Below are 27,423 nucleotides of genomic sequence, written 5' to 3'. Positions count from 1 at the left end.
CAGCTCATTCTGGGTCCCAACGTCCCTATCTACCTTGACCACGGTGTCATCAGGATGCCCAAGTGAGGTGCTGTGTGTGGAACGGCTCTCTAAAATGTACCCGAGTGTCTGTCCCAGATTTGCCCCCTGCCTGCTGTTTACTTAACCTCAGCTTTTTCATCTGTAAAATGGGCATAAGAATTGGACTCACAGGTTCGTAGGGATGACTGGAGCAGTAAACGCGCGTGAACAGCACCCAGAACATGTGAGTGGTGCGGCCCCTTGTGTGCTGCTATCACTTGCAAAGCTCTATATAGATAGATCAGCTTCTGAACACAGGCCCCGGTGGCTTCGGTTGCAGTGGCTGCTGGAGAGCATGTGACAGACAATGAGCTCCCGGGAGATGGTGAGTGGGAGGCTGTGAGTGAGAGGAGAGAGGGGAGATTCCCACGTAGAGAGGGGTAGGGAAGGTAGGTAACCGTTCCAGGGAAACCTCTCCTGCCCTACAGTTGATGAAGGAGGAGGGGCACCTGCTGGCCACATCTCCACAGCCTGTTCTTATTCCCTATCCCTTTCCGCATGAGTTCGGCATCAATTCCCTGCTGTATTGTAAGCTCCTTGAAGGCAGAAAAGGACTCATTCATCTTTGTTCCCCCACTGGCCTAACACAGAGCCCATGCCTAACAAGCCCTGAATAAGTGCTGGCAGAGACCCATCCATCCTGCACTGTGCCGTGAACTGGTCACTTCCCAGAAGCCCCTGGGCTACGCACTGAGCCGGAACTCCTCCAGCCCAGCTTCGGAATTGGATGTTCTGCCCGTGACCTGGGGGTGTTGGTGTCTCTGTGCTCATGTCCTTATCTGTAAACGTGCGCAGAGCACGCCACTGTCACAGGCAGGAGAAAAGGTACAGCCACCAGCTGGATTTCCTGGGCTTGCCGTTTGCCCTGGACCTGTCCCTCCTGCCTGGAAGGCTCTTAGGAGGGGGCACGTGGCAGCAATGCTGTGTGATTGCTCTTGATAGGGAACAGGTGGGGGACGATGGCAGAGGGACGGGGGAAGGGAAAGGAAGAGGCCTGACATACCAAAAAAGAGCACCCACACTCCTAAGCCTCCTTTGCCATATAAGAATACTGTTGAGGGGGAGGGATCACTCCCTCTCTCTGGGCCTGTTTCCTCAACTCCACAATAGGGAAAATATAAATACCCACTTCTTTGTCATGGAGGGCATAGTGCCGGGCCCACAGAATGTGCTTCAATGCATGTCGGCTATCCCGATAAGGCAGAGCTCGAGACCAGGCTTCCTAAATACTACAGCGCCCGGGGTCACACTGGACTGTCAAGGGAGTCTCAACGCAGAAGAAAGCCTTATCCCCCACCCCCACCCCAGGGGTCAGAGTCAGGGATGGGGGCGGCTTACCCAACAGGGAGTCTGGAAGGTCTTTTGTCTAAAAGATGCACACACAATTTGGTATTCCTCTCTGTGATCTCTCCAGATTTATCAAAATGAAAAGTCTATTTTCCATTTCTTACCACCTAAACTGCCTCTAAACATGTCCACCTAAACATGTCCACCTAAATATGTCCTCTGGCCCCCTGCCCCTGCACACCTTCCAGTAAAAATGGGTCCTCTGGGAAGATGGGGTGCTTTTACCGGGGATAATTTGTGGTCCTGGAATCCTCCCCAGGCACCCCTGTTTAGGGAGCCCAGTGAAAGAACCCTCTCCAGGTTTCATTATGTGCATTTCATATTGCAGGGGGCCAGCCTCAGCACCCTGACTTACTTTGTTAGAAAACTTGGCTTTGTCTGGTTGGGTCCAATCGGCTCTTGAAGGTCCGGAATGAGAGCCCCCCCCCCACCCCCGCCCCCAGCAGCAGGGCTCAGCGGCCCCAGCCAGCAGTAATTGGACGGATCAGACAACAGCCAGCCTGCGGGGCTCTCCACTCAGAACTCCACGTCGTTACCGCTGCTCCTGCTGCCTGAACCTCTGGCCCCCTGCCTCCCTGAGGCCTGCTCTCTCCCTCCCTGCCCTAGACCCCAGCCCTGCCTTTGAGGTTCCCAGTCCTCCTGAGAGGTCCGAAAGCTCCCCGCTGCCCGCGCCCCATGCTTACACGCAGCTGTTGGAGCCACCTCGCTGGAGAGCGAATTGCGCTCCAGCTCTTAAAGACCTCCAGGGGAGCCGTTTCCACAACCTCTGCAGGAATCTGGTTCTAACATCTCGCAGATCTCCCGGAGAAGAAAGCCTTCTTTTCATGAAATCTCAATTCCTTTCTCTTGCAATGAGCATGGAGTGGCTTTTAGTCTCTGCTAGTTTGAGCTACACTTAAACAACCATAATTCCTCACGATTTTCTTCCCGCTCACCAGCCTGGGGAATGTTGGCTCTGCTTCTGGTCAGCCTTCAGCCACCATGTGCGTCGCCCTGGGTCAGGGCTGGGCTCTTGCCTCTGAGGTGTGAGTGGAGCGATACTGAAAATGGAGTGGTCCCTTCCAGCACAGGGGTGGGGCTGAGCCAAGGGTGACCCTGCGCCTCTCGGGGTCCCTGGAAAGAGTGACACATCTGAGGCTGGTTGAGGGCCTCTTATGGGCCAGACCCTAAAGATGTTTAAAGGAAATATAAAGCCAGATCCCTGCGAAAGAAGCAATGACTTCCTTGACTCCATGGATGGTAGGCCATGTCCAAGATGCTTATACTGGCATTCCAGCTCTGTCTCTCGTAAGCTGTTCCAGGTCGGATGGGCCACTCGCCCCTTTGAATCATCATTTGTGACTACCACGCAATGTCATACTTTTTTAACCCACTGAGCCACCCAGGCGCCCCAATGTCATACTTTTAAAAAAATGTATGTATTCTGTAAAGTTCTGCACAAACTGAAAGGATTACTAAAGATTGGGTGGGGAGGGTATGAAGCCAGGGGTACCTCCAGATCTGCTACTGTGGGAATACAGAAGTGAGGTGCTGGAGGTCTGGGTGTGGAGAGAAAGAGATGAAGGTGAGTGGCATTTCAAAGGAAGGACAGGCAGGTGGAGGGAGCAGGCTGTGCACAGAGACTGGAGGAAAGAGAATGACAGCAGTCACCATTTCCGGGACGCTCACCATGTACCAGGCACGTTCTTTCTAGCGTTCCCTACAAAAGCCTTATAATCGTTTTTATTGTCCTCGTTTGACCCTCGCATCTGGCAGTTCATAATAATATCTCCAGACCCTGAAACCGAACCTGTGAGAAATCCATTCTACCTTTCTTGGGATGGGGTGTCAGGATCAGGATGATTTTAGATGAATCAGGAAAGAACCAAGAGGTGCAGAGAGAGCAGTGGAGTTGGGGAGTACTCAAGAAAGAAAGAAAGAAACAAACAAACAAACAAACAAAAGAAAAAATACCAAAACTGGTTAATTCAATCCCGACGGAGTAATTAGAAATAATACCCCTTGCACTTTTCAGACACGGATTCCTTTTTCCCAGGTGCCGCCCATTCTTGCCCACCGTTCGTTCCTCTATCCTACCCACTTCCTCTCTGAATGGTCTGGCTCCTCCCTCCTCCCCTTCTTTCCCCCATGGCTCCTCCCTCCCTCCCTCTCCATCTCCCTCTCTTCCCACACAATTACCCTTTCCATCTTCTTTTGTGTCAATACTTGACTCTCTGCAGATGACAAGATCTTCATGTTCGGTTTACACTTTCAGAACAGACTAGAAACATTCTCCTCCATCCTTTGCTTCCTCTCCCAAGATCCTTCCTTCCCTTTCTCTCTCCTCCTGATTTTTTCCCCTCCTTTTATTTACTCCTTCCTCTCCTGTTCACTTTTCACCCATTTCTCTCTTCCTTGGGGATGGAACTAGCCGGGCACCCCTGACCCAGAAGCTCTCTGGCTCTTGCTGCTAAAATTGCCTGCTTCTACTCCCCAACGGCTCAAGACCATTTTATTTTTCTTCTTTAAGGCATGACCATGAGTTCATATCTGTCAGAAACCTGGCTGAGTTGGCAGCTGGCCAGGCCAGGCCAGGAGTGGTTGGAACCTGGATCAAGACCTACCCACCAAGACAGGGCCAAGATCTTGGGAGATCTTGGCAGCCGATTGGAGGAGGAAGTGAGGCCAGGTTAAGGGCATTGTCAAGGGAAGCTGGCATGAGGGGGTGGGCAGAGGCTCAAGAAAGCAGTTGATATCAGGGATATGAGGCAGCAGGTAGTAAAGACTCAGCCACAGGGAGAGAAGTAGAGTATCTAGACCCCAGAATCCTAGTCCCCAAAAACCTGGGTTGTGTGGTTGGGTACCAAGAGGGCAGAATGGGATAGAGACCCACTTGTTGGAGCTGGGAGTACCAGACAGAGCTCAGTCAGAAGATAAAGGTAAGAGCAGGTATTAGGACCTGGAGCAAAGGCAAAGCAGGACCAATGTCAGCCACAAGGCTAGCCTTAAGATTCAAGGTGAAGCCTTCCGACTGCCTTTCTACTGCTGACCTTGGGCTCCAGGGAACCCAGGGAACCCCCTGGACATGAAAAGGTATTGGTGACTGGGCATGTCAAGCAGGGATAGAGAGCTGTACACTCAGGGGTTCACCGTGACCTTGCTTTGTCCCCGTGTCATACTCTCAGCTGGGCCCTCAGATTGAAAAGCCACCCCACGACAGTGTGGGAAAACTTTAAGGCACCCAAGCCACCTAGGTACAGAATCACACGATTGTCGATTGTCTGCTACAGTGTCAATCCCAGGCTCCCCCCAGCCTAAAAAGGCCCTGACCTATCTAACCAGGTTTTTTAGGATTCCATAATGTTCTCCTTTTTCTAGTGCCCCTTCCCAGGTCTGTCCTCTCTCTGCCTGGAGAAGTTTCCTGCAGCAGGCCCTTCCACTCTACACTGTTCTGAATTAGCTCTCTCTGGCCAGCTGGAAGCCCACCGTGATTTGTGACTTTCTACAAGAGCTTCTGCACCTCCACCCCTACTTGCCGCCCCTCCTGGGTCCCTTTTGTGTATCTGTCACTTTTAAGCCACCGTTAACAGCGGTGCATCTGGAACTCACCAGCCATCCGATAAATATGTGTTCCTTAGAAGAAAGGGACGCAGAGCCGTCCAGGTTGGCTTGAGAAGGGGCTCTCTCCTCACTCTCCCTCACACTCCCCACTTCTTGCACAGGTTATGGTTTCTCCTGTGTTACTACCACTGCTTTCCCACCCCCTCACGCACACACACATCCATTTCTTTGGGGGAAGGCCCAACCTAATTCCACGGTCCCTCGTCTGCAATTCCAAGGTCTCCAATCCCTGAAAGTCAAGAGACGCATTTTTGTTTTTTGTTGTCTGCGGGTTTGGTGCCAAAAGTCATCTGGTGACAAAACCTGACTGGTGTGAAGCTACTTTATCCTCTCACCTGCTTCGTAAGAACATTCATATTTTTGCTGTAGAAATACTGGCAGGTCCCGTTAAGAGATGCTGTCCAAGACCTCCCTGGGGACGTCTCAGAATGTGTGGTACCTTTCTGAATTTTAAAACCCCTTTGGCCTCAAGGGCTTGAGATAAGGACTTGAACAACTGGAGTAATCTCTCTGTTCTTTTGCAACAGATCTGTTCGAATAGAAGCGACTCGAAGATCTGAGATTCCCTGGCCCTTTCTTTCCATCTAGAGAATGAGAAGACAGCTAGGTGGGTCAGTGAGGGTGACAAGGAAAGCAAGGATAGAAATCTTCTGAGCGGGAGAAAGAAGGGCTGACTTTGTATGATTCCAAGTGACTTGTGTAACCCACCGGAGGCTGAACTATAGAGGGCACCTGGTTTCCAAGAGCCCCCCTGCCAATAAGCTTTCAGGTAACTGAAACAACACACAGGAAATGTCTTGAGCTTTTAGAAAATGAAGCACCACATAACCTTTCTGGTATTTTTTTTTAATAAAGTAAGTGTGTCTTTTAAAGTAAGTGTGGAATAAATTAATCAGAAAACACTGTGTGTTCACCCTATGCCCAGTGTCATGCCAGCATCTGTGATGTGGTCAAGCGTTAGATGCAAACTCGGGACTTAAAGGGGCTTCCATTCCGATAGGATGACCAAGTTTTATGCATGAGAAAAAATTAGAAAACTGGGCAGCGTGCATAATAGAGTGCTAAGACTTTGCCAACCAGCACCAGAGCAGAAGAGGCAAAGCTCACTGACCAGAGCAGTTTGGGAAGGTGGTGTGGGAGGTGACACTTAGTTTGGCTGTCAGAAGATGAGAAAACATCTTAGGCAAGTGTCCCAGATAAGACTGGACAAGGTTTGTGGAAGGATGATATGGAGAGACTAGACTGGAGAAGACAGGACTCAGAGTATTGGGAGGGGGCTGAACAGGCTGGCTAGTGGTAAGGAGTGTGTTGAAAGAAAATGTATGTGTCTTAGTCTGCTCGTGTGGTCATAACAAAATGTCACACAGGGTGGCTTAGACAACAGAGATTCATTTTCTCACACCTGGAGGCTGGAAGTCCCAGATCAAAGCGCTAGCAGGTTTGGTCTCCTCAGAGGGCTTTCTCCTTGGTCCTTGGTTCACAGATGGCCACTTCTGTCTGTGTCCTCACACGACCTTTCTTCAGTCCCCGTGCAGAGGGAAGCCTCCGGTGTTTCTTTATTTTCTTATAAGGACACCAATCCCAAAGATTAGGGTTCTACCCTGTGACTTCATTTAGTCTTAATTACCTCCTTAAAGGTTCTATCTCCAAATACAGTCACATTGGAAGTCAAGGCTTCAACATGTGAATTGGGGTTGGGAGAGGGGCAAATTCAGTCCCTAACAGTGTACCTGTGTCCCAGGAAAGCAGGGTGTGTCTGAGCAGTTTGTGAGGGCAAGATGTCTACACTGAGACAGGCAGGACAGGGCTGGATTCTCCATGGACACAGCCATGAACTGAGTGAGGGACGTGGAGGTCATTAGAGGAATTCGAAATTATAGTCTACCTGGTCTACCTGGTCCACTGGCTCAGCCCTCACAAGTTCAAGTGCAGAAACCAGATTGCATTCCCTGGAGAACTTGCTGGAAAGACTGTCTCCATCATTTCCTGCATTTCTCTGTCCTTCCCCAGCACCTCTGGTGTGTTGCACCCTTCCTTGGCTAGCTGCAGGAAAGTGTGACATCATTACAGAGCTGTTTTGTGCAGACAGCCTAGTCACATCTGGATGGCTAATGCTGATAATTACTGCACTGGTTACTAAATCTGTCGGGTTTAGGTGAGGTGAGCCTCCACAGCTGGGGCTGCTGGTCACAGCTTCGCCGGCAGAGAGAGGTGAGAACAAAAACCAAAAAAGGTGTGCTTAGGTGCTTGGGATTGAGTGAAACCGGTTATTACCAGTCACTTGGTATCTCCCTGAGTTGGAGTTTCTAGCTAAGGGATGCTCATTGATCAGACAGAACATGACAACCTGCAACTTATCTCCACGCGAAGACGATGGTGGGGACCAAGATCCAGAAACAAGTGTGGAGGTGGCCCCTTAGGTGCCAAGGCCGTCACCATATGACTCAGATGCCCTCTGAACACGGTGGGGGCAATGATGTTGCAAGGTGCAGGGCAGACTGGACTTCCTATGGAAAGAGCTGGGAGTCAGGAGTGTCCTTAGGGCAAACTATTTGCTAAGTGAAGGTTCTTAATTTGGGTCTTAGATGAAGTTTTAAGGATCCTTGAACCCCCTAACTTTTCATGGCAACATGAATACACCACAAGCATTTTTCTAAGAAACAAACCCATAACATTAATCAGAATCTTGAAAGTTTTGAAAGGGTTCTTTTGATCCCCCAAAGGTAAATGATTATAAGCCACCACTCTAGGCCCCCTAGAGAAACAGGCTGACCTTCGGCACAGCCCCAGGAAAGACCTGAGATCCCTAATGATCGTGAGGTGATTCTCAGAGATGTGCTTGTATGTGTGTGTGTGGGGGGGGGGGTGGTACATGTGTTTGTATATCTTTCTAGAGGAAGGATTCAAAAGTTTTTGCCACATTCTCAAAAGGGTCCACAACCCTCAAAGGATTAAGATCCTAAACTAGTTCCAGGGCCTCAAAGTTAAAAAGATTGCCTATGTTTAGTGATTTATTTCTAGAGGACGATCACAGAGACCTGAGAACAGGCCAAAGTAGGCTTGGTAGTTCTACTCAAAATCTGAAGATAACTGGGGCCAGGGCTAGTTGGCAGGGGACCTCCATTTAAAAAACAACAACAATAACAACAAAACCACTGGAATCCCTTTTAAGAGTTAAGTCCCCAGAAACAGAGAGAGGGTCATGGGAAAAGTCCCAGTTCGCTCCCTTTCCAATGGCGTATCCCCAGGTCTTTCTCTTTCAGGGCCCCTTGCGTGCCCCAGCTTTCCGAAACCCAAAGACTGAGTAAAGTCTCACAATTCATTTAGTAAATCCTCACTGAGAGCCTACTCTGTGCCAAGCTCTATTCTAGGCGCAAAACAAAGGACTTATCTTCAGAGTGTTATCGATCTAGGTCCGTTTCCTGCCCAGCACACGGGTATTTTGGGCACTGCTGACCTAGCGCGTTCTTCCCAAGCTTGGCCCGCGTGGCCCCTGGTCCGGGGAGGCCGAGACCATCCCGGGCACTGCGGTGGGCTGGGGGAGTCGAGCAGGAGGTTAGCAGTACCTGTGCGCAGAGCGGTAAGGGAGACTGGAAAGATCAGAGCCGGTGGGCCTGCTGGGAGACCCCGGATTAAGCTCAGCCCCAGCGCTACTGGGGTGGGAGCACGGCGGGGTGGGGTGGGGGCACTGGCGGCGGGCGGGGACCAGAGAGGAGGAGGGGACGCGGCCCGCCGCCGCCTCCGCCGCCGCGCCTGCTCTCCGAGCTGCGCTCGCCCGCTCCCCGCCCTCTGGGGCCGTCGCGAAGCTCAGCTCTCCATACTGAGCAGTACCCGGGAGGCCCTCGGACACGTTCCCAGGCCGGATAAAGATCGGGTCGGCGCTCGCTCCGCAGCGCGAAATCTCGCCATCAGCGCGCCTCGCGCGGCCGCTCCGGCCCGGCCCGGCGACGCCAGATCGCTATCGGCGGGGGGAAAGGCAAGGCTGCGCCGCCGCTCGCGCCGTTACCCTCGGCCCCGCGCGCTGGGGTGGCCGCGGGTCCCCGGGACCCCGGGGCTCGCCTCCCTCCCCAACCCCTGGCCTTCCTTCTCGGCGCTTTCTCCCGAGGGACCCCCGCTTCCCGCCGACCGGGGCCCCCAGCGCCCAGCCAGGCGCCCTCGCCTCGCCCCTCCTCGCCAGGCGCCGCTGCCTCCTGAAGGTTACGCGACGCCGAGGCGGGGTGCGGGGGGCGCCCGCCCTCGCCGCCGCCCACCCCAGCGCCCGCCGCGCCGCGCCGCGCCGGGCCGGCCCGGCTGCCGGCTGCTGCCACCGCAATCCCCGCTCCTAAATCAGCGCGGGGAGGCGTCCCCTCCCCCACCGGCTGCCCGGACTCCCCGCTCCGCGATTGGCCGCGCGGGCGCCCCCCGTCCGGGGCCCCCCCGCTCCAGCCGCCGCGCCATTGGCTGCGGGTCTCCGCCAGCCTTTACATAAGCCCGGGCGCGCTCGAGTGGAGTAGTATAAAGCGAGCGAGCGGTGGCGGGGCGGGAGGCTCGAGGCCAGCCCGGGACCGGGGCTGGGAGCTGGAAGGCGGCGGCGGCGGCAGCGAGCGCCCGCGCTCCGGCGCCCCCAGGCGGTGGGGCTGAGAGAGCCCGAAGATGGCTCCGAGCGCTGACCTCGGCGTGAGTACCCGCTCCCGGGCACCCACTCCCTCAGGCGGAGAAAGTTTCTCCCGCCCTGCGCGCCCCTCCCGACCCGCCCGCAGGGGTGGCGGCGACGCCGCCGGGGAACCGGGAAGGCGGACGCCGCCACGGCAGGCGGCGGCGGCGTCTGGTGGCAACTTACCGAGAGGCGCAGGACCCGACCGGTGCGCCCAGCCTCCCCTGCGGGCTGGGGGCGAGGCGGGCGCGGGGCTGGAGGTGGAGGAGAGGTGGGAGCGGGGGTGTGCAGACCACAGTCCGCCCCGCTGGCTGGGAAGGTGCTGGGGCGCGCTGGAGGTCAGCCGTTTGGGGAGGGGTCACTGGGGCGGCGAGGGGGGCGGAGCAGGTGAGGAGAGATGTGCCGAAGGTATCTGGGAGCCACCCAGCGGGGCTCAGCCTCGGGCGGGGGAAGCTACTGGCCTCGACCGGGTGACTATGCTGCCAGAATGGGGAAGAGCCCCGGGGAGCTGGAGCTTCTTCCCCGGGGAAGCCGAGGTCCTGGCACAGCGCTCCGTGGGCAGAGAGCTCCGGGAGCTAGCCCGGCGAGCGGCGTAGCCGCCAGCTGCCTTTGCTGGACCGAGGTGTGGTCTCCTCGCTCGCAGCCTGTCTTGGGCAAACTAGCTTCAGGCATTCCGAGGGAGCCGGGGATCCTTCTCTGCCCGTGGAGGCACCTGGAGGCTTGGATGGGGCAGCAGGCCAGGCTTGGGGGCATGCCCAACAATGCAGCGCGCCTCTTCGCAGTACAGTAGTTGGGAGCTCTGGTTAGTCCCGTTTCTGCAGAAACCAACTCAAGAATCCAGAGTCATCCCAGCCTGGATGGGAGCCTCCCAGAGTGGTCGCGGAATGCTTCTGGGGTTGGGAGGGGGGCACTCCCCTTCCTCCGGGAATGACTAATGAATATTGCTGGCGGTGGTGGTAGGGTGGGCACCTAGTGTGGCTTCTGTGCGTCCCAGGAGGAGCTTCAGCTCTCCAGGCAGGACACATTCTTGAGTCACACTTGAGATGTCTTCTGGGATGGGTGCAGGACTTCTCAAGTGAAGCCAGGTGGAAAAGAAGGCAAAAGGTTCCAAGAATAGGGGACAGCTCTGTAGTGCTGTTGAGAATCAGGTGAGAACTCATGGGGGAAGAGAATCGCTCCTGATGGGAGAGTTTTTTTTTTACCCTGATGACTTGGGGCTGGGGATACCCAAGGCTGAATCAGAGCAAATTCAGAGTAATGCTGTACCTCACTTCAGCCATGAGGAAGGGAGATGGAGGATGGAAAAGTGGGAACATGGCGGTTCTTCCAATAAATCTCTTGAGGAAGCATTTTCTCTCCCTCTGACTGAAGAACATCATTCTGGCAGCAGGTCCTAAAGTCAATTTAAGAAGCAATGAAGAGAGTTTAGGGTCTTGGTGCTGCCACAGTGGACCACAAGTAGAATATTCTGACTTGTAGTTGGCACTAATGGACTCTGGAGAAGGTCAAAGACATGCTGCTCAGTCGGGGTGTATCCTTCACCTGTACCCCATTCCTGAACACGGTGGGTGTTTTGGATTCCTAGGGGAGCTCCTTCAGCCTGGAGATCTCCTGTGGGGGGTTATCAATCCATACCCCCAACCAGCTCCATCCTCTGCCTGCGGTCAAAATTTTTCTGCTCCATTTCCCAACACATTCTCTCCACTGGGGGGTTTGTGCAGGGAGATACCTGCTTGTTGCTCTTTCTTCCCTTCTCTCCATCTTCTTCCCTTCTTCCCATCTTTCTTCCCTTCTCTCCAACACCAGGTTGCACCTGGCGTTCTAAACCCTGATGTTTATTATTTGGGACATTGGTGTTTGCTTAAGACGTCCTTTCGCTGCACAGGAGTGCCCCTGTGAATGTGTGCACCAAACGCCTGTGTCATTCTAGGGAGTCAAACCTAGACGGTTGTGGAGAGAGGACCATGGACCACAAAGGCAGTACTATGAAAGAAGTGCTTATGACAGTCTCCTGTTCTCAATCTTCTGGCTGCCTGCCGAGGTGATCAAGGTTAAAGGTGGAGCAGGCTCGTTGGTGTCCAGTAGGGGGCGCCAAAGGCACCCAGCTGGAGACCACTGACTTTCCCACTTCTTGCCCTTCACTGACCACAGCCCCCAACCCTCACCTTCATGATCGGAGCCCTGCTACCACGGGTTTCCTGGATGTCAGCTGTTCCTTTTGATCTCAGGTGCAACGGGGCAGGTGCACACACAACATTTCAGGGAAAGAGCTGGTGCTCAGTCCCACCTGCTCTCTGAGACCATTCCTTTGCGCTTGGTTCTGGTGGGTCCTTTGAACTCGTTATGTGCTCATGGAGTCCAAGAACTTTAGGGCTAGAAGGGAGGATCCTAGAAGGGAGGATCCTCGAAGAGCTTCTAGTCCAACCTCATCCCTTCCCCAACACTCAAATGCATGCCTAATTTACAGATGAGAAAGCTAAAGCCCAGTCAGAACCAGTGTATGGCCCAAGGTCACATGGCTATTTGGTGGAAGACATTGGACAAGGTCTCAGGATTCCCAGCTCCCTACGCAGAGCTCTTTCCAATCCTGTGACCTGCTTCTTCTTTACCATGAAGATGGACGTGTGTTCTCAGCACACTATGTACTCGTAATTGCTGGCATTGGCAAATTAATAAATTTAGTAAATTTGGGGAAATTTTCTTGGAATCAATTATTCAGAGCGAGGAGCAGGTAAAGTTCTTGTAATGTACATATACAGGTAATAGAAATTCTGAATTGCTTTTTCCCTTCCTTCCACTATCTTATCTCGTTATTCCAAGCAGTCTTTTAGGCAGAAAGAAAGCAACTCCGGTTCTCAGTCCATGCATGCAGGCATCAGAAGAGCCCAGTCCCTCGCTGTGGTCTTGGAAGCCAGGCCAGAGCGCTTCCTTTCTCTCACGAGGGCTTGCCAGCGTAGGCTTTCCCAGTCCTGCATCCCACGCTGCCTCTGGCACCCCCAGTACTCAGACCCTGGATGAAGTGGAGAGTTCCCAACCATTATTTGCCCATTTCCCCATCTTTGCCACTCCCAGCTCAAGGGCAGAGTGCTAGGACGTTCTGTTTTTGCAGAATCCTTGTATTAGGGCTTCTTGGGTGACCTGGAAGATACTGCCATTTCCCCTGCTCTTTTTCTGGTCTGTGAGTGTGACTGTCGACATCTGAGCTGGGCCCTGGGCAGAAGACTTGATGAGTGGGCTGTGGACCACCCTTCCATTTCCTCTCCCCACTCTGTTCCTTTGCACACGGCATAGAGCTCCTCTGGGGTCCCCTCAGAGCCGTGGCCGACTCAGTGGCGACCCTCAGGAGGAACGAGTGCTGCCAAGCCAGAATTCTGAGAGCCAGATCCTCTTCTGTCCCTAAAGCTCACCCAAGGGATGCTTGTTGCTGGGGAAGATGCTTGAGTTTCCTCTCCTCCTTCAGACTCACAGGCAAGTTGGGTCTTAGTCTTCAGGGGGAGGAGGAAGGTAGTAAGATTACGTGGACCACCAGAGAACAACAGCCCCCTCCTTTAGGAAGTGGGGTTCTGAGAGAGTGCGCTTGGGGTCTGTGCCAGCTCCTGGCTCTAGCTGAAGAAATGTGCCTGCATTCCCAGGGCTTGTTCTGGTCTGGATAAGGAGAGGAATGTAATTACATGAAATATGGCTAAAGCACAAGCTCTCTGGTGTTTTGTTGAATGAGAAGAGGACACAGAGTTTGAGAAGTGGCATTAGACCCTGAGAAACAAGAAGTCACCCTTTTCATGAGCCCCACTAGGTGGCTGACTCTTACTTCCCCTACTCATTGGGAAGGCAGCCCAGTGTAGTAGGAAGGACACAGGCTTAGAATCTGGCTCCCCCACTCACTGGCTTGGAGACCTTTGGCAAACCGCTTAACCTTTGCATGCCTCAGTTTCCTCCTTTGTAAAATGGTGAAACTGACAACCCTGTGATAAGGGTAGGATAGTGAAGATCAAGGAAGACAGTCTTTAACATGCCTCTGCCCTTAGCAATATGTAAGGAGGTATTCAGCTGGAAGAAGATATTATTGCAGGATCACTGGGAACCACACTGAGTCTTCCTTTTCCAAGCAAGCGAGGCTGAGTGTCCAGATTTTCACATAGGTCCCTGCTCAAAGCAACATCTGGACTGATGGACAAGGCCTCCCCAGCAGGGCTCCCTCCTTGCCTTCTCCCCTCCCCCACCCTAGGGTTTTCATTTGGGGGTTCTGCCATACTTGGGGAAAAGAAATTTTACAGGTCCCAGGATAATTCTGAATGTGATGAAGGGCCCTGAGCTATTGATTCCTAAGGAAGGATCTTTGTGCTGGGAGAAGCCTTCCTCGGAGCCCAGTGATTTAAGAGTGCTGACAAATCCATGCTTCCTCAGCCTCCTGCAGGCTGCAGATACAGGCTTCCAGGCCAGCCAGGGCTCGGTGAGGGATTTCTGGGGAGCCTGGCTGGTTGCTTAGGGGACATAAACCTGTGAACTCTGCTTAGGAAAAAGTATGAAATCAATTGGTTCATTATCACACCCAACACACCCTGGATCACTTAGGGCATTTAAGAAATGAGAAGCAGCAAAGGACTTGGAGGCTGCATTGGAAACGTAGACAGAGTGGTGTGAAGGGCTTGGGGACAGGAAGACATTTTGCTGCTGAACCACTCATGATCTTGACCTTATTGAAATCCTTTGGCAATGACCAGAGGGCCTACGTTGCCCCCCAGTTATTTGGCGGTGTCTGGAGACATCTTTGGTTGTCACCACTGGGCTACGGAAGGCTAGTAACATCTAGTGGGGCAAGGCCAGGGATGAGGCTGAACATCCTACCAGACATAAGACAGCCCCCAGTGAAAATTTGCCCTAATATGTCAATAGTGTCAGGGCTGAGAAACCGGGGCTGGAGCATCGCCACACAGAATCGGAGCACACTGGAGGTGGGAGGGATTTCAGAAGTGTCCTCATCCTGCTCTCCCATTTCACAGCTCAGGACACTAGGAGCCACAGAGGTGGAAAAGACTTAGTGAGGGTCCTACAGCAAGCTAGCGGCTAAGCTCGTCTGGAACTCAGATCTCCTATTTGCTGAGACCAGCTTACCCAAACTCTCAAAGATGTTGTGAAGATCAAATGGGAGCTGTGAAAACACTTGGAAAATTATGAAGAGACTATTATTAATATTGCTATTATTAAGAATTCGGGAGTTTGGAAAGTTCTATTTCTGGCTGTGCCACTGACTCATTGTGTAATATTGGGTGCCTCGTCCCCTCAACCCGCATGCCTCTCTGAGTGTGTGTGTGTGTGTGTGTGTGTGGCTGGGGGAGTGGGAAAGGTGATCTTAGCAAATAAGTATATCATAATCATTACCTTTAGAGTAAAGTCCAAAGATTTGCCCTTCAAAAACCCTAGCCACTTTTTTTTTAAAAAAGATAAAAATTTTCCTTGAAAGAAATCATGTTGGCTTCATAAGAAGCAAAGCCTTTTCTTCTTGGAATAATTCCAGTACCCTCGCCCTGTAAGTTGGTTCCAGCCCAGGAAATCTGATCAACATCCGGAGGAGATACTGATATCACCACAAATGACAACCGATTGGATTTGTCCCCACTCCCTCCGGAAAGGGGAGGTGGCAACTTCACTCTTTCCTGCTCAACCCTCTTGGCACAGGGAAGTTCTGCAAGGAACTTCACGGAGGGATGGGAAGGCGAGTCATTAATTAGTAAAACCTTGTTTACTTAACAGACATATTCTTAAAGATCTCTTCCAAGGGACATTTTGACATATTACTTTAATTAGCCACCGAAGAATTGCAAGTGCAGAGAGTGTATAAAATGACCCTTCCCGTTGTTTCTAGTTACTGTTATCTTTGCTTTCACCCAACAAGTACAGTGACAAGGTCACGGGAATCACTGCTGAGCTCAGGCTGTCCCGTTGACCAGGGGAGGGACTGCAGGGACTTCCTCCCTAACGGCAACGTCCACCTGCCTGGAGAACAGCCCCCCAAGTGGAGGTTCTCCGTTGGCATCCCTGCCATACCCTATTTTGATGTCTGTCCATGAGGACCCCTCATGTCAGACAAATCCTGGTTCAGCTGTCTAGATGGGGAACAGGCCTGGGAGCCCGATCCCAGCCTGCATGGGCAGAGGGGTTCTTGAAAGATTGGCAGGAGCAGGGACGCCTGGGTGGCTCCGTTGGTTAAGCAGCTGCCTTCGGCTCAGGTCATGATCCCAGCGTCCTGGGATCGAGTCCCACATCGGGCTCCTTGCTCGGCAGGGAGCCTGCTTCTCCCTCTGCCTCTGCCTGCCATTCTGTCTGCCTGTGCTCGCTCTCTCTCCCTCTCTTTGACAAATAAATAAAATCTTAAAAAAAAAAAAAAAAAAGATTGGCAGGAGCAGCCTCTGTTGGTGCTTTTCACTGAAGGCCCATCTCTGGTCTTGCCCTCTGTGTGCTCAGGATTGGAGGTAGGAAGTCACTTGAGTCTCTCCTTAGAGGATCAAGGTTACACCCCACTCCGTCCCTATAACAGAGGAGCTTTCTGTCTCTTGCAGACACGCTGTCGAAGGGATGTCACATTCCCTTTCATCCTGGTCTCTAGGAACAGACTCTTCCTCAGAGATCGTAACCATGCACCTCACAACGGAGAAGCTGTGTATGTCCAAGGAGGCTTTGGCAAGTGGGGACACAAGAGTCCCTGAGAAGAAACACTGCCTTGTAAGCAGTGTCAGGAAAGCACTGTGTCTTTCATTCTCACTGTGAACTCCATGCCTAGTGTGCTTGGCACGAGCAAGAGCTCAGTGGGTACTTAGGGGGATTAACAGGTGAATGTAGGTGGCCATTCTGGGCCAGAGGTAGCTCTAGGTATGACAGTGGATCTCCAAACTGGCCTGGATCAGCAAGGCCAATTTTCCTTCTGGCTCCTTCTTCCCAGCAGGCTCCAGAAACCTCGAGGTTTTACTGCCCAGGCAGGGGTTGGGAGCCCAGGCAGGGCCCACCCTGTGAGATGGTGGCCAGCTCCGAGCCCCGAGCAAAGCCCAGGTTCTCTTCCTCATTCTCTCTCTCTGCGTGCTCTCTCCTTCCCATCAGGCTACTGCAAGGAAGTGCAGCGCAGGTTTGCCTCACTCTAAGCTGAGAGAAGAGAGGATAATTCGGATTTCCACTGAAGACAGACTAGGGAGTGAATCACTACTTCACAGGAAGATTCCCAGGGGCATGCTTCTAAATAGCAAGGTCTGTTAATGCATTCGAAGTGACTTAGAGGGGAAAAAGGCAACAAACCCTGACCCATAGACTCTTAGGCCTGGAAAAGCATTTGGGAGGTCATCCAGTGCCACACCACTCTGCTGCCCCAGGATGCCCACAGACAGAAGCACCGTCTGTCTGTCCTGCAGCCTGCTGCCCCAAACCTGAAACGCACTTCCTGCGGTGTGTGGCTGACCATGTGATCATGTCGCAGCCCACTTCAAACCCTCTCCTGTGATGTGACTCCAGGCTCCTTGCCCTGGCATAACGGGCCAGCCCTACAGGCCCCAGTGGCCGCCTCTGCCTTCTCCCGCACACTGCGCCCCACACCCTGGACACTGCATTCCAGCAACCCCCACGTTTGCCGTGTCCACTAAAGCTGTGTCACAGCCACTCCATGATCCACATGGAATGCAGCTCCCGTGGAATCTCCATTCTCCTTCGCTCCTGCCCTTACCCCCTCGTCACTAGCCACCTCCCTCCCCCGCCACGGGCTGCACCTGCACTTCAGCCGTCTTGCTGTTCTGAGCTTCTCCCTGTGTATGGGTCTCACCGCCGGTAGACCATGAGCCCCCGGAGGTCAGGAGTCAGGCCTCAGGTGTCCCTTCCAACCTGGCCCCTGGGCGTGTCGTGACTGAGTATGCATGGGTGGAAGTCAGGAAATTGAGGAGTCTTGTGTTGGGAAAGCAGCACTGAAGAAGTCAGCAAGCTCCACTGGGCTCCCCAGACAAATGAGTCATAGAAGCAAGCCTATTCCTTGAAGTCTGACAGTCTCAAGTGTTCCATCCAGTTTCTGGCCTCTACTCCTGGAAGAGGAGTCCCTAGTGGGCCCGGGTGCCCCCTCCTGAGCTGCGTTCCTCTGGCCCACAGACAGCTGTTGGCCGTGGTCTCAGTGCGATTGCTGTAGCCCTCCCCTGCCACAGACGGACCTCCTGTTGGCCAGGCACCACGCTCAGCACGGAACGGGCATCATTTCTTATTGTTGCCCCTTCCACAGACAGGGAAGTCTTGGCAGTTCGTGATGCTCAAGCAGGAACCACTGCACCTGGTGCACAGGGCTGGGAGATGCCATTTGTGCGCTTGCTCACGGTAACCCAGTTTCATTAGCCTGCTGGTCTCCGGGGCACCTCCTTCCCGGGGCCCCCGAGTTTCCACCTGCCTTCTCTGGTGCAGGAGCCAGTCTGCTCTCTGTCTGGGAGTGCAGCTGCCGGCAGCACGTGGTGCTTTCCCCAGGTAGTGGGGGAGAAGAGGAAACCTTCTATTTTCTGGGTGCTGGGGAAGATGCAGAGGACGGGTGGCCGCTGGGGGCAGGGAGGGGCAGAAATTCTAGCATTTGGAGAAGCAGAGGACCTGGCCAGAGACAAGGTGGAGAGACACCCAAGACTGAGGCCTCAGAGCATATACGCCACAGGGCAAGGCCTTTGTTCCCAGCTGTTCTCCCAGCCTTGGGCACAGGGCCTGCTACAGTGTGGGTGCACGAGGATACGGAGTGGGTAATGGCCGAGGGAAGGGAACCTCCAGACCTCCAGCTTTCTCTCCCACTCAGGCCCAGGGTTTGCTTCCCAGCCGGAGTCCCAGCTTCCAGCTGCATCCTTCCATGGCTTCTCCACACCCGAGGGCTACAGCGGTCTTTCTAACATAGCCTTCCACCTCTGGCTGCTGGGGCTCACCAGGCCACCCCCTTTCTCCATCCTCTTTCCCAGAGGTTGTCCTGCCCCATCCCGTGCTCCCACAACCCAGGGCCTCACTGCATGACACAAGCTGCCTGTCCACATGCTCTGATGTCCCCTTAGCCCGAGGACACTTCCTCTACCTTGTCCCCTCGGTCAGCTCACTGCCGCCCCTCTCTTGGCTCTCCCCCAGCTCCCCTGGGCGGGGTGTTTGCTCCTTCCACTGGGTTTCCATCTCACCTGCTCTAAGACAAGTTCGTTATAGCAGAGAGTCCAAGAACGCTAGTTCCGGAGCCAGGAGGCTTAGACACAGAATCTGGTTCCACCACGCCCTAGCTTTGTGACCTTCAGCAGGTTACTTAACGTCTCCATGCCTTAGTCTCCTCATCTATGAAATGGGGTCCATGGTAAAACCCACCTCACAAGGTTACGGTGAGGACTGGAGGAGAGTAGCCCCCGACACCCAGTCGGGAGTAGACAAGCATCACTATTACTACCCACTCCTCATATAGGACTTGTTACACAAAATTGCAGTGAAAACTTGTTTGCCTGGTATCCAGAGTCCCATGAATTAAGCAGAAGAGAGAGGGAATCAGTTCTGAGATTAGAAACGGAGCTCCAACAGGCATGTGGAAGTGGGTGAGGTGAGAGGGAGGGGGTAGTTAGCAAGTATTGATTGCCACTGTTCAGGGGAAGTGTAGAGGGGCGCATCTCCGGCAGTGGGGTTGGGAAGACTGGGCACTTTTGAGAAGTATTCATGGAATACAATGGACGTGGTGATCCAGTGATTGTGGGGAAGGAGGAAGATGTAAGAACCCATTGTGACACCAGATTTCCAACATGAGTGACAGTGTTGGGGTTCAAAAGGGCCCAGTGAATAGCATCCCCATTCCCTACTCAGATTCAGGACCAACCGAAGGAGAGAAAGGGGGAGGAAGAAGGGAGGAGAGAGGCAAGTCTCAGGCACCCTCATTACCGATACAGCTGTTTGGAAGGCCTGGCTTCAGAGTGGGCTCCCTGTGGCGGGGGTGCTGGGGCTGAGCCTCCGCTCGTGGCGGAGAGTGGCCTCTGTCAGGAGGCAGGTCCAGAAAGGGCTCTCCTGCATGGTTCTTGCACACTGAGCAGTCTGGGAGACCCTGCTGCAGCCCTCAGGAGGAGGATTCGGGAAGGAGAGAGGCCAGGAATATGGCGCTGGTCCTGGAGGTTCTCAAGCTCACGCTCTTGATGCTTTGGGCTAGATAATTCTTTGTTTGGCTGGCTGTTCTGTGCACTGTATGAAGTTTAGCATTCTACCCTCTGAATGCCAGTAGCATTCCCTTCCCTGGTTCTGTGGACCAGAACTGTCTCCAGACGTGGACAGGTATCCCGGGGGGAGGGGTGGGGAGCAAAATTGCCCCCACCTGAGAACCCATGCTCTAGTCAAGTGGAAGGTCCTCTGGAAGCAAACCTCAGGAGTGGGAAATAAATGCTTCCTCCCCACCCCTGACCCAGGGATCAGGGCCTTGCATAGGGAGTGCCAAAAGGGCAGGCTGGGGTGACCGCTGGGTCCTCCACACCCCTGGGTCTACTCTCTGGATGCTCTCCCTTCCCTCCTGCCACTCCTATCCAGCTGCTTTCTGAGGATCCTTCAGCTTAATTTGTGGCCACACCCCCTACCTCTTCGGATTTCTGGGTCTCTGCCCTGCCCCCAGCTCCCTTAGTGATTTCTTTGTGCTCTTACCTCCAACTCCCCGCCCCCCGCCGCCCCGGTACCCCACATATTGACTAAGTTTCTCCCTGTGACCCCAGCACCGAGAACAGGATCCCAGGGTCCACGGAGATTGTTGCTGCGGGCAAAGGAACCAAGACAACTTCTGGTAGCCCTTCTCCAAAGATGCCTGGCTTCCAGTCACTCCTGGGTGGGGCTTGGCCTCTGCTGGACGGAGTTTTCCCACGGCTGCCTTACTCCCCAGAGCCGCTGCCACCCTACAGTGTCTGGAAAGGGTCAGTGTTCCATGCTCATTTCTAACTTCTGAAGCATTTGGGGCTCTTTTGTCAAGTGAGACTCTGCCCCCCTACAGTGTCTGGAAAAGGTCTGTGCTCCCGGCTCATTCTCAACATCTGAAGCATTCAGGGCTCTTGCTTTTGTGAGAGCTCGGGGTGGTGTCCTTGGCTCTTTCGATAATTGCTAAGGAACTGCTTGCCCCTGAAATTGCCCTGGAAGCTTCCCCCCACAGCTGCCTGACCCCACTCTGAGATCTGGGTTGCTTGGTTACCAGCTTTCAGACCCAGTTCAGGAAAGTCCCAAGGCCACAGAAGACTGAGTCTGGCTGCATGTGACCCGCCTCACAGCCAGTGTCTAAAGACTATCTGACCCAACACTATCCGTGTAGCAAGACGGGGAGCAAGCAGTGAGCGCAGCCCAGCCTGGCCCCCAACAGGTGTCCGCGAGCTCACCTAACCCTTGAAACCTTGGTGCGTCGTCTGCTTCCCACGTTAACAACACTGAAGAGCCGTTGGAGGAACGTGCCCAAGGTCACTACCTAGTTGATGGGGATTGCAGGGGGGGGGGGGACACTTGAGCTCCAAATCCAGGTCCTTGGCTCCACGCTTTGGGGCTCCCCCCTCTTTATATCCCACTAAGGACTGTTATGGATCCTTTTTTAAAATCATTACAAAGCAATATTCTCACTGCCTGAACCACAAGTCCTAGCATCCCTTCCCCTTGTTAAGCCAGACCCCTCCCGGCCTCCTCCCCACACCTCCCCTGCAGGAGCAGCTCACGTTCCTTACCGAGGCTCTGGGTGCTCTGGCCCTCTGCCCCTTGGCCCAAGCTCTGCCTTTGGTACGTAGCCTTGCCTTCTCCAGGCTGCTCGGCCCTGGGTGTCCCCCCTCCACACATACGTGCTTAACCTTGGACTCCGCGCACTCAGCGGGCTCAAGAACATAGTAGGCGCGTCATGCCCAAGCATTCAAGAAAACAAAAACTTTCAGTTCAACCTACATTTTGATCCTATGTTTAACTTTTCCACGCTCTCCCCAAAGATTCAGATGTTCGCGGTGGTGTGACGGGAGGTTTCTCAGGTCAGCCTTGTAAAATGTGAGGTCACTCCCGGTGCCTGCGGCCCTTCTGCTTCACGCAGTCTCAGCCTGCTCTGCTTTCTTCCCCAAACTCCCAACCTCACCTCTTCCGGTGACATTCTCTAGCTAGAAGGAGGTTTTCTTCATGTACTTCAACAAGCTGGTTGAGGACATTTGAGGAGTAGAAACATTTTTCACTTTAAAGCTGAGTGCAGCCTACACTCCCAGATCTTGAGGACCGTGAGTCTAGGGCTGTGGTTCTCAGCCCAGGCTGTCCATCAGCATCGTCTGGGGAGCTTCTAGAAATATGCAGCGCCTGAGCCCCACCCCAGATCAATTCAATCAGAAACTGGGTGAAGGGGGCACCTGGGTGGCTCAGTGGGTTAGAGCCTCTGCCTTCGGCTCAGGTCATGGTCTCAGGGTCCTGGGATTGAGCCCCTCGTCGGGCTCTCTGCTCAGCGGGGAGCCTGCTTCCTCCTCTCTCCCTACCTGCCTCTCTGCCTGCTTGTGATCTCTGTCTATCAAATGAATAAAATCTTTAAAAAAAAAAAAAAGAAAGAAAGAAAGAAAGAAAGAAAAGAAACTGGGTGAAGGACCTGGGCCATGTTGTATTTTGAAATACTCCCAGGTGAGTTCTGTGGGCCAGCTGGGGTTTAGAACCTTGTTCTAGAGCCTTGCTACTAAAAGTGAAGTTTGCAGAGGCCTCGTGTGATGCCCTGTGAGAGTGCAGAAACTGAGTCCCACCGCAGACCTACCAAATCAGAATGTGCATTTTCACCAAGACCTTCAGGTGATTTGTAAGCACGTTACAGTTTGAGAAGCCTTGCTTTAGGCAAAGAAGAGTTTTTAAATAACTCTATGACAAGTGACAAGTCATTTCTGCTGATTCATATTATCATTTGGGCATATTCAACATTTAACAAACATTAATTAAGCACTAACTAGTACCAGGCACTATGATGGTTTTTAAGAACACATTGGCGAGCGTCTCTGTCTTAGCGGCTAATTCCTGCCCATAACCCATTTTCTCTAGGCTGTGGCATTTGATGATAGCCATCCCTTTTCTCCTGGACCTGACCCCCCACCCCTCCAGTTCCAACCCTTACCCTCTTCTCACTTTCTGGTAAAAACTGGAACCAGAATCCTTCTTTGTCCCCTCATATTAAGTATGGTAATTTAACTCGGAGCTGAAGACAGCTAGGACTTTGAGTGTATACTGGTAAAAGGAGCCTGCATCTCTGAGGATTGCATAACCCTCCATTGATTTCAGCTCCTTAGATCTAGAGAGCGAGGAGCAGGTTGCTGAAATAATCACATCCCTTCTCTGTAGTATATACCCTGGTTTCTTGACTGGGAGTTATAGTGCAGAACCTCACTGTTCAGCACGTAACTTGTAGACCAGGATCCCCAGCATCACCTGGGAACTTGTTAGAAATCAAGAATGTTGGACCCTAATACAGATCTAGTGGATCAGAAGTTGCAATTGAACAAGATTGCAGGATGGTTCACATACACATTACAGCCTGAGAAGCATTGGTATAAAACAGTGTTTCTTAAATTTTGCAACATATTATAATCACATGGGGGAGCTTTTAGAGCTCTGATGTGCCCCTGTGCCAGTTAAGTGAGACTATCTTGGTGTGAGACAAGAAAGACACCTGGTCTCTAAATTTACCACGTTAGCCATGTTTCAGTGTACAGTTCAGTGACATTGGACACATCCACGTGGGTGTGCAACCGTCCCCACCACCCATCTCCACACTGAAACTCTGTGTCCATTAAACACTAACTCCCTCCTCCTCCCTCCCTGCATCAGCCTCTAACAACCACCCTTCTGTTTTCTGTGTCTGTGAATGGGACTACCCTGGGTACTGCATCTAAGTGGCATTACAGAGTCGATGTCCTTCTGTGACTGGCTTATTTCACTAAGCACAATGTCTTCATGGTTCATCCATGTCACAGCGTGTGTCAGAACTGTCTTCCTTTTTAAAGGTTATAGCATTCCATTCTAGGTATAGACCACATCTTGTTTACCATTGAGCTGTCGAAGGACTCTTGGGTGGCTTCCACGTTTTGGCTCTTGTGAATAATGATGCTTTGAACGTGGGTGTACAAGAATCTGTTTGAGCCCCTTCTTTCACTTCTTTCCAGTGTAAACCCAGACGTGGGATTGCCAGATCACATGGAAGTTGTATTGGGGGGGGTTGTTTGTTTGTTTGTTTTTTAGGAACCCTTGCAAAGTGAATTTCCACAATAGCTATGCCATTTTACATTCCTGCCAGTAGTGCTCAAGGGTCTTAGGAATGACATCTTCAGGAATGACTGCAATTTTCTGGTGTTTTTGTTTTGTTTTGTTTTGTTTTGTTTTGTTTTCCTATATCCATCCTAATGCATATGAGTGGTATCTTATTGTAGTTTCGATTTGCATTTCCCTAATTATTACTGTTGTTGAGCATCTTTTTACATATTTATTGGCCATTTGTATATACCTTCTTTGGAGAAATGTCTATTCAAGTCCCTTGCCCATTTTTAATTGGGTGTTTTTTTGTTGTTGTTGATTTGTAGGAACTCTTTATATATTCTGGATATTAATCCCTTATCAGATAAACAATTTGCAAATATTTTCTCTCATTCTGTGGGTTGCCTTTTCACTCAGTCTGCAGTGTTCTTTGATGTACAAAAGCTTTAAATTTTGAGATAATCCTTTTTATCTGTATTTTCTTTTGTTGTGTGCTTTTGGTGCCATATCCAAGAAATCATCGTCAGACAACAGTATTTGAAAAAAGAAAAAACTCCCCAAGTGATTCCAGTGTATAGCTCCAGCTGAGCAGTGTTTCTCAAGCTTTAATGTGCATTCACATCACCTGAAGTCTTATTAAAATGCATATTCTTATTTATTAGGTCTGGGGTGGGGCCCAAGATCCTGCTTGTTAACAAACTCCTAGCTGGTATTGAGGCTCCTGGTCTGGGAACCAGCCTAAGTAGTCAAGGTACAGAGAAGCCCTTCCGTGATTTCTGAGAGTACAAGGTGGATATTTTCCAGAACTTTTCCTGAGTTTCTTGACCATAATTGTTCCCCGATCTGCCACAAAGACAGGCTCACAGCTTCCCCTCTAACTCACAGCTGGTTCAGAACAGCCCAGGTGGGTGCAAGGAGTGCCCTTGACATAGCAGAAGAATAACATGTGAAGTGCATGTTCTCCCTGTACCCCTCGGCCCCTGCCCCATTGGGGGTGCCATCCACTGATCTGCCCATGTGGAGTGATTTCGATTCCACATGATGATGGCTGATTCCTCTCTGGCCGTGGCCTCTGTGGGGGAACTACTGCAGAACCCTGCCGAAAAGCTGTTTTGTTCAAAATAGGTTTAATGTGCTCGTAGAGGAAAATCACACAAGTTGGTCTGAAGTTTATAGAAGGCACTGAGGAGAAAAACTGCTGAAGGTCTGCTTCTAAAAAAAAAAAAAAAAAAAAAAATCCTTTAATTCATTGTAGAATTTTAGAACTGGAAAGGACGCTTAATGTCTGTCCCAAACTCTCATTTTAGAGACGCTGGGACCCACCAAGGCTGTGACTTGTTCAAGGTCACCAAGCTGAATGGAGATCAGCCCATAAATTTATTATTTCTTTTTAATCTTGCTTTAGGTTATTTTTCTGGAAATGGTTAACCTCAGAGTAGCTACCTCTTTCATATGGCTCCCCTAATTAAAAGTCCATCTTTGCGGGGAGCCTGGGTGGTTCAGTCTGTTATACATCTGCCTTCAGCTCAGATCATGGTCCTGGGGTCCTGGGATTGAGCCCTGTGTTGGGCTCCTTGCCCAGAAGGGAGTCTGCTTCTCTCTTTCCCTCTGCCCCTCTCCCCATACTCATGCTCATGCTCTCTCTGTCTCCTTCTTTCAAATAAATAAATAAATAATCTTTTTTTTTTTTAAGTTCACATTTTTACAGAAAAGGTAAAAATCAACAGGCTGCATCATGGTTCTTGCCCCTCATGACCTTCATTAGAAAATTTTTAGCAGATGTTCAATTTTATAAGTTATGAATCTCTTGTAAAGAACACTGAGGCTTCCTGATTAAGTGGGCATTCTAAGAAAAAATAGTTATTATACAGCATTTTTTCAGTAGTGATGTGCTTCTGAAACCTATTCCAGAATTCTGATATTACCTAAACAGAAGGTTGCGCATATTACCGCAACGGGACCTCCCTCCCTGGTGTCAGTGATCCAGATCACAGGTATGATGCCGGAGGGACTAAGTAGCTTCTAGAAGTTACACCCAATGTCACTTTTCTTTTCTCTGTCCATTGCAAACCTTGTAATCTGATCACAGTACTTCTTCAATCCACTGCCAATCAATTGGATCTGGCTCTCAAGTTGAAACTCATTTGCTGTTCTTACAATAGAGGTAGAAATACCTTGAAAAGACCAGTGACCTTCAGCTCCACCCTACATTTCAGCATGTCTCCGCTGGTTATTAAATACTCTTTAGCTTCTCATTTGACCACCAGCTGCTTATTAATCCAATTATAAGTTTCCTTTATCCAACCAAACTTCCTGCCGAGTTGCTTAACTCTCAGAGTGATGTGTTTGCCTTTAGTGATTAGACAGCCCAGAAGATATGGTCTTGTTCAGACATCTCAGTAATTTAGGCTTGACCTCACTCTGCTAGTGCAACACCCAACATGTGTCTCATGAACACGGTGCAAAAGCCTCCTTCCCAGGAAGGCTCGCTGAGGTTAGTTTCTGTCCTGCGGTGGGCGCGTTGCTCCTGGGTCTCACGCCAGCTTCACCAGCAAGGCATTAGGGAGGCTTCTGACTCGTGTCCGACTGTGAAGGCAGCTCCCAGCCCTCCATTTGGGTTTCTGGGTCCTGAACGGAGGCAAGCTCCCTTGTTGGCAGGAGCGTCTGTCTCCATATGGAGAGTCAGTCTTTGCATCTTCTGTTCATTAAGACATTAGCCTCACGCAGCCTTGCTCTCAGCTGCCAGACGCACTGGCATGCCAGCGGGAAGAATTCCATCAAGAAGGGGTCTACTGCCTTCTGAAGGCAGGAAGGCACCACTTTGCCTGCAGGACTGGACCTGCGCAGCAGCATTCCTGGGACTTGTTCCAGCAGAGCCTTTAGAATATTCTGGAGTTCGGCCTCCAGGCCTGCAGTTAGAGTCTCTGGGTGGGCCATCTGTAGCTCCCACAGGGGCAGGGTGGGGTCCTTCCACCTCCTTGGCCATTCTCATCAGTCTCCTGGGTTCCGGCCACCAGCTCCCATGGCCCCAGGCTGCTCGGCAACACCCTGAGTTATGTTAGAGATATAATAATGAATTATACAACGGATTATACATAATTAATTTATAATAAAACACGCACACAATGGTTTAATTTCTCCAAGTGAATGATGGGCCACCGCCAGATCCTGCTGGAATACGTTCCCTAACTGCCTGCTTCCTGATCTGGAGATGATGGCCAGCCACCCTGGGGAGGGACCCTGGCCAGAGGAACCTGCCAGTTCCCAGATTCCCTCCAGGCTACCTCTGGGATGTGTCCCATAGAAGGGAAATCCTTCACTGCCTCTATTGTTCTAGACCGGGATACCCATGGGAGTCTCACTCCCACTAGGGACTGAGGCTGGTTATCTTCTTCACTCTCCCAATCTTTCTTTTGGAGTATGGGAGATGCCAATGTATTTATATTCAACCCTTCCTTCCCTCAACAACTGTGTGATGAGTGCCTGTTCTGTACCAGACTCTGTCCTTGGCTTGATGTGCCTGAGAAAGCAAAACCCATCGATCCTTGCCCTGGTGGAGCTTACCT

The 27,423-nt window shown here is 51.9% G+C and overlaps 1 protein-coding gene and 1 long non-coding RNA gene across 7 annotated transcripts in view; one reads left to right on the top strand and one right to left on the bottom strand.

The window, feature by feature from the left end:
• The window catches only part of LOC309860302, a 75,937-nt gene extending 65,464 nt beyond the window's left edge, over positions 1-10,473 (bottom strand). The window contains exon 1 of the long non-coding RNA XR_014309305.1: positions 9,827-10,473. This is a non-coding gene — a long non-coding RNA (uncharacterized lncRNA). The remainder of the gene's footprint in view (positions 1-9,826) is intronic.
• The window catches only part of CRTAC1 (cartilage acidic protein 1), a 147,266-nt gene continuing 128,749 nt past the window's right edge, over positions 8,907-27,423 (top strand). For 5 of the 6 annotated variants that reach the window (XM_082722157.1, XM_082722155.1, XM_082722156.1 and 2 more), the window contains exon 1: positions 9,513-9,663. In XM_082722157.1, the coding sequence (XP_082578283.1) occupies positions 9,640-9,663 (24 nt within the window). In that variant the 5' untranslated portion in view covers positions 9,513-9,639. Of the gene's footprint in view, positions 8,984-9,512; positions 9,664-27,423 lie in introns of those variants that run through there. The other variant, XM_082722158.1, reaches the window with a different exon arrangement.

The sequence above is a fragment of the Mustela nivalis genome (genome assembly GCF_964662115.1).
Source record: "Mustela nivalis genome assembly, chromosome: 2".
NCBI lineage: Eukaryota > Metazoa > Chordata > Mammalia > Carnivora > Mustelidae > Mustela > Mustela nivalis.
The sequence above is the reverse complement of the archived record's forward strand: the minus strand, read 5'-3'. Positions and strand labels throughout refer to the sequence as shown.